The sequence below is a fragment of the Pundamilia nyererei genome, unplaced genomic scaffold (assembly GCF_000239375.1).
Source record: "Pundamilia nyererei isolate P.nyererei 1_Seehausen unplaced genomic scaffold, PunNye1.0 scaffold00149, whole genome shotgun sequence".
NCBI classification, from domain to species: Eukaryota; Metazoa; Chordata; class Actinopteri; order Cichliformes; family Cichlidae; genus Pundamilia; species Pundamilia nyererei.
In genome coordinates this window covers 1192773-1199726 of record NW_005187550.1, presented here as the reverse complement: position 1 = coordinate 1199726, position 6954 = coordinate 1192773, and the positions used below count along the sequence as shown (strand labels likewise).

Here is a 6954-nt window from a genome sequence, read left to right as displayed (position 1 = left end):
TTTCTGCGCCACCGCAGACTCACTGCTGATCAGTGTTTATTACAAATGTTCACACCAAGACATACATACTTTTCAAAGAAATTAGCCCGTTATTGATCTGGGCTGATTTTTCTTTAGTTTTGCTTTTTGCTGCTGTCCTTCTCACTGCTGATATCAAGAGATATTACCTATAACCCAATCAGGTTGCACAGGTAGCTCCTCCAGGATGGCCCAACCATACAATGGTCTGGAGTAACTGATCACTACATAAACTCGGCTCAAATCAACTGGTTGCCTGCAGGAGCCTCTTAAGGTCAGTATGTATTTCAATAAATGATTTTGTTAAGAAGCTAAGTGGAACCTTTCTAAAAGAGGTTATGTTCAAAAGGAACATTGCTTTAAAATTTACTGTAAAAAAAAAAATCTGCTATATTAATGTGATTTATTAAATCAGAGGATTGAGTTTTGGTTCTAACAGCGGACATTTATGGTTACAGTTATGTCCAATATTTATTGGACAAAGACACAGTTTTTCAAATTCTGCCTGTGCACACCACAACAGTAAATTTACATCACACTATCAATACAATCAATATGTAATGTAATTGCAGACTTTTTGCTTTTAAATTAGAGACAAAAAATATTGTATTAGCTACTTTGGAATAACAGATACTTTTAGTCCCATTTTCAAGGTCTCAAAGGGGATTAGACAAAATGACAAAATATCAAGACTGTTTCAGCACTTGGATGGAGATCATCTGAAGTCATCATTTGAACTATTAGTGGTTTGCCGCTAGCTGCAAACCCTTTATATTTATATTTGTGAAGGCATCTCTTTATTGTAGACTTTGATAATGATTACCTCCTTGAAAATGTTCTTAACTTTGTTAGATGTTGTGAAGTTGGGTTTTTTTTAAACCAATGAAATGCAATTCTGTTATTGCTTCTGGTATTTCAGGCCTTTTTGTGTTGTTGGCCAGTGCATTCCTTTTTTTTAAAGACTATATCAGATTGTTGATTTGGTCAATCCTAAAGCTTTTCAAGTATCTCCAATAGTTTTTTCTTGTTTTTCAGCCTGATGATGGACTGTTTCACTTATATTGACACCCCGTTGGAACTTGAATTGTGAATTCCAGTGTAAAGCTACTCGATGCATGTTTAACACTTGGAATCAGCTAAACAAACCATTGTCCAATTAATTTGAAGTCTCTGGAAATGGGTGACTATGTATGAAAATGTGTGTAATTCCTAAACAGTTATTTCAAATCTTTATGAAACCCCTTTGAACTAAAGCTGAAACTCTGCACTTCAATCACGTCTTGATTGTTTGAGGCAAAACTGCAAAAATGTATCTTGTTCAGTGAATTATGGACCAGACTATATGGTGATCATTGTTTACGGTCAAAATGATTGCCATTTTCATGTGAGAAACTTGTCATGCAGTGTAGTGCATGTGATAATAAAACATATGAGGTTAAAAAAAATAACTAAACATGAAATATGCTTCAACTCTTAATAGCAAGATACCATTTTAAATTGTTCCTTTTATTCATTAGCAGCGCCTTTTAATTACAGTACTTTGACAGTCATCAATACAGTGAACACCTTTGGTTAGTAACCTTTATATATTTACTTTTCAGATTACTTCTCTATAACATTATATATATATATAGATATATTTGTATATGATACAAAAATAAATAACTTAATTTTTAATTGAAATATTCTGCTCAAAACTTTACACATTTGGTTCAACTTAACATTCTTTAGGCTAACTATAAAGTATCCTTATAAAATCTTGGACGGCTACATTGGATTTATTATGTACACAAGCACAGTGTGAGTCCCAGTATAAGGAGTACAGAACAGTATGAAGAGGATTTTATAAAAGGATACTTTGTTTTTTGAGCAGATGTATTGGCACATGGTACTGGTACAACAGACACAAGAATTTATGAAGACAACACAAGGAGAAGATTGCTGTTTTCTGGTCTTCAGAAAATCATTAGATAGCAGCATGCAATTTGCAGGTTGACACTGTGAGACAATCAGCCGTTTGGCATAACTCACAGCCTGCTTTTGCTTTGTCAAACTGACTGACGGCAAAGATGATGCAGAGATGTGATAATACGAATGAACCTCCAGTGTTTGCATCTCTCGTTTTCCTTTTTTTCAATATTTCCCACTAACCTTACTCTAAGGCCTGTTGGTCAGCAATAAATAAACTTCTTTCTTTGGCTGATTCATGTCAGGTTTACCCATTCGTGTGGCACTAACTCACTAACTCTCAGCTACATGTATCCTGTAGTAGCCACATTTCAATTCCTGGAAAAAGCATCTTCTACAACAATAAATATGTACATGACATTTTGTATCACAGCTTGTACAGTGTATATTTTAAAATTGACTTACTAATACATTATTGCAGCACAGAAAAACACATTTAATATCACATCACCACTATTACCACAGGCACTGACAGTTTCCTATGATTTACTAATTTTGCTCAGAGGCTGTGCCTCTCCGTGTGGTAGCGTCTGAGTTTGGGCCTCCACGCTACTCTGGTCTGTTGTCTTCACCAGAACCTGTGGGACTGTTTGCTTGTTTTTAGTCAAATCAGATGGTCTCTGGGGGGATTTTTCCTCCCACTTTGTTTCGGTCTGTGTGTGTGCCTTCTGTGTCTGGCCCTTTCTTTCCTCTGTGGCAGCGCAGTCAGTGTTGCATTTATTGCACAGATCCCTTACGTCCCGAAGTCCCTGCGCCAAGCACTTTACAAATTCTGCTGAACATGTCTGTTGGCTCTCATGGAAACTGGACACGGAGAAGATAATATGGTCTGACTGAGGGTTGTAGCACGCACCGTATCCGTTTGGAACCACGGGTCCATAGCAGCAGAACATTTCAACAGTAGTGGGAACCTGAGGGAAGAGTAAATGCTTCAGTCTTAAACTACTAGAAGCTTTACTGGTGTGATGAAATACTGCTCTAGGAAAGGTTTAGGTAGGTAGTGAGACTGATTTGTGTTATTATGTTTTTCCTCATTCATTACAAGGAAACCCTAAACTGTAGTTTTAGTTCAAACAACCAGTTACCATTTTTGTGTTACAATATAGAAATTTTATAAAGAATAAACAAGAAGGGCATGACCATTGTAGTAACTGCAGTGTTACGATGTATTAATACAGATCAAAGGTCAGGGTAGATGGCTGTCCCACTTTCTTTTAGTTTCTTCCTGTTAAAAGGGAGTTTTTCCTTCCCACTGTCACCAAGTGCATGCTCACAGAGGATCATGTCATGTTTTTTTTTATTTTTATATTACAGTATGAAGTGCCTTGAGGTGGCTGTTGTTGTGAATTGGCACCTTATAAATATAATTGAATTGAACTGAATTTTAAAATATGAATCATTTTATTCCAAAATTACATGCACATACCTGACTTGTAGAGAGAATGAACTGATTACTGATGAGATAGGCTTCGTCTTTGAACATTTCGAGCTTCCCCATCTTCATTTCATGTGCAATTTCACGCAGCCCTAGTAGGTGATTGTCTATTGCCATCCCTGTAATAGCCTGAAAAATAGAAAGTATGTTACTGCATTTATTTAATGTGAGTCTCTGTCATAGAAATCTGGAAGAAGAGAATAATTACCAGACGTGTATAATTGGTCTGTGCAGTTATGGCTCCTTTCAACAGTTCCATCTTTTCTGTGTCCTGGAGAAGTAAACAACTGACAGTCAGTGCTTAGTCTTTAAGGTCATTAATTTACAGTAAGTACATTTTCATGCTTGAATACATCAAGGAAAAAGCCAATAAAAAACAGAATAGCATTACTGAACCCCCCCCCCCCCCAAAAAAAAAAACTCAAACTGATTAAGCCACTCAAAATTAATTTAAACCTGTAGCAGCTTTTATTTGAGTCACAGTATGACTTTAGTTTCTGCATAAAAACAACCTACACTTGTGCTGTTTTTCCCTTCAGTCATTGCTTTGACAAAGGCAAAGGCTTCAGGTGTTGCTGAGCGAATGTTGTCTACTCTGCCTTGCTGAAAACGACGTAGAGAAGCACTCTCATAGGTGGACACCGGTCTGCCATGACACCTGCAGTCATGTACAGGGAGAACAAAATGTAGGTAAGTTTAATCAGTTCTGTAAGATGACTATTTTTTAAAAAAATTTTTTACCTGTAGAAGCCTAACTGAAGAGCAAGCTGGATGTAGGCATCTGGACTCATCTTCTGCTTCTTGATAAACCCTTTCCCGTAATCATGGAACTTGTGGACATTTATATCCAGATTCTTTACCATTCTGACAAAATAAGAATACATTTTATTTAAATCATGCGCTTCTCATATTAATTAATCTCTTCAAATGACAAGGAACTAAAGAAAACCACACCTCTGGAGTTTATCAGCAGCAGATGTGATGAGCTTGTGAATTTCAGGAGTGCATTTCCAGCGGAGTCTGCGTGGCGCAGGCAGCTCGCTCACACTTGCAGCTCTGACCAGCTTTGATGGACTCCCAATCCTTATGAGTAGAAATAAATGGAGCATTTATTTATAATAGTCTTGTTTTAAAACATGTAACTCAAATATACTGCACACTTCCAAAATCAGATGTGTGTCATTTCTCACATGCATTTGAGGAGATACTCTGTGCACTGCACAAGGACAATTCCTTCAAATGCAGAGTGTTCACACACGACTCCACAGCAGCCATCAGCTCCTACAATAAACTGTTACAGAAAGGTTGTTTTCAGGGGTTGTTTTCTTGAGTTGGACTGAAATGTTTAATAATATTAATTTTTGATTGCTGCACCTCTGCACTGTTTGCTCCAAATACATGTTCTTACATCCATACATTACCCCCTAAAGTGAAGAAATCCTGAGTAAACTAAATTATTTTGCCATTTTGTGAGATGACGGCTTTAAATCCAGTGGAACGTCCACTTTTAATTTGCATTTCCTTAATTGGCCATGGAACTGGTTAGTTATATCCTTTAATGCTTTGAGAAATCAACATGAATTTGTTCATTTAATTTTCCGCATTAAGAAGGCAAAAAAACTTCCTCATTCAGGTTTGACAGTGTTTCTATTAGATAATGGCAGATGGCTTTGATCATGAGTTGAGGCTGTGGTTTGGGGCCTCAGTGGGGACTGGTGGTGGTTGCTGGGCTGACAGAGAACTGAAAGGGGCGTGCATAGAGGTGTGGTCCTGCTCCTGAAATAAATTATCTCCAAAAATATTGTTCACTTTGGACATCAGATATCTTATCGTATCTTATCTTTCAGTATCATTACATGGGTTTTGTTATTTTAGACAGTTCCCACGTTTTCTTCAGAGTTTTCTTTCCCTTAATAACAAACATCACTCAGAATTTTGGTCTCCACACAGAATGTACAAAAAGTTAATAAAACAAACATTAATTTAACCTTTTTTGTTGATAAATGTGTTCACTTACCTGCATTGGCTTATCATACCAGCGGTTGCCTCCATTCTTTGTCAATCCACCTCCATGCAGCATCAACATGGCTCGTTTGGTGTCACTAAGTTCAGGTCCACTTGCGTCGTCCAGACAGACGAGACACAGACAACGCTCAATCATGTCCAGCGAGTCCCTGTTGGTAGACTCTACAGGAAAACAAAAGTCCATCTGAGAGGCACCTCATATAAAAGAGAGTTTTTATTGGCAGTCCACATAAAATCCCTTTTGAAATGTACCTCTCATTAGTACACTACGAGACTCAGCCCACTCTGTCCGTCCATCTGAAGTGAGAAGCCCTATAGGAGGAAGCTGCTCTTCTTCGTTGTCAGCCATCTTGACAATCTTCTCCAGCTGAGTCAGCAAATCTCTTTGATTCAGTTGCCGGAAGTTGATCATCACATCCAGCACAAAGAACTGGACAAAAGGTTCAGATTAGCCACAAAGTTTTAGGAATCTTTGGTACTGACTAACTTTCCTAATCATGTGGACATATGCATTGTTTCAGAATTTCCTGCCATTTTGAAATAACATCCAAGTGATTCTTTTAGCAGCATTGAGCTTAGCCAGAGCCACAAAGAACAAGAAGAACAAGGAGTACCTGCACAGATGGTATGACTCCCACAGAAGCAGTTTAAAGCCACAGAAAAACTGCAAGTGTAACAAATAGTGGGTCACATAATATAAGGGCGATGTGGCGCAAAGAGTTGGATGTTTGTCTTGTAACCGGAAGTCAAAGGAGCTTGCAAAGAAGTCCAGACGCTTTTCTTTGCAAGCTCCTTTGACTACGATGACCTGGATGACTGAGAACCTTCACAGACATCTTGTAACCGGAAGGTTGCCGGTTCGAGCCCTGGCTCGGACAGTCTCGGTCGTTGTGTCCTTGGGCAAGACACTTCACCTACCGCCTACTGGTGATGGCCAGAGGGGCCGATGGCGTGATATGGCAGCCTCGCTTCTGTCAGTCTGCCCCAGGGCAGCTGCGGCTACAACTGTAGCTTGCCTCCACCAGTGTGTGAATGTGAGAGTGAATGAATAGTGGAATTGTAAAGCGCTTTGAGGGCCCCGAAAAGCGCTGTATAAATGCAATCCATTATTGCAAGAAAGAAAGAAAAACGATTTTCTTTCTTTCTTTCCTAATTACCGTTTGTTTTAGCTCAACTGATAATAAAGTCTTAGTTTATTTACACTCTTTATTAAATCTAGTTGGATGTGATGATCTTAATTCAAGTAAACATCAAGTTTCCATCACAGACAGCCAATTTAGAACAACCAAACCTAACAAGTCTGTTTGTGGGCTGTGGGAGGAAATCTGCACAGACATGAGGAGAACAGGCAGACTTCACACAGAAAAGCCCGACCTAGTTACATCAAAAGGAATTTCTTCTTACTACAGTAGGTTCAAACTAGTAACAGTCTTACTGTGAGGTGACAATGCTAACCACTGCACCACTGTGTCACCCCTATTGTGAAGTGATCTGTTCTGTTTTCATTA

The 6954-nt window shown here is 38.5% G+C and overlaps 1 protein-coding gene across 3 annotated transcripts in view; it reads right to left on the bottom strand.

The window, feature by feature from the left end:
• Positions 1 to 1710: 1710 nt before the first annotated feature.
• The window catches only part of chata (choline O-acetyltransferase a), a 9356-nt gene continuing 4112 nt past the window's right edge, over positions 1711 to 6954 (bottom strand). For all 3 annotated transcript variants that reach the window (XM_005744812.1, XM_005744814.1, XM_005744813.1), the window contains exons 7-15: positions 5699 to 5876; positions 5439 to 5608; positions 4612 to 4712; positions 4376 to 4504; positions 4163 to 4285; positions 3938 to 4079; positions 3630 to 3692; positions 3413 to 3550; positions 1711 to 2897 (exon numbers count right to left, since the gene is read on the bottom strand). In XM_005744812.1, the coding sequence (XP_005744869.1) occupies positions 2466 to 2897; positions 3413 to 3550; positions 3630 to 3692; positions 3938 to 4079; positions 4163 to 4285; positions 4376 to 4504; positions 4612 to 4712; positions 5439 to 5608; positions 5699 to 5876 (1476 nt within the window). In that variant the 3' untranslated portion in view covers positions 1711 to 2465. The remainder of the gene's footprint in view (positions 2898 to 3412; positions 3551 to 3629; positions 3693 to 3937; positions 4080 to 4162; positions 4286 to 4375; positions 4505 to 4611; positions 4713 to 5438; positions 5609 to 5698; positions 5877 to 6954) is intronic.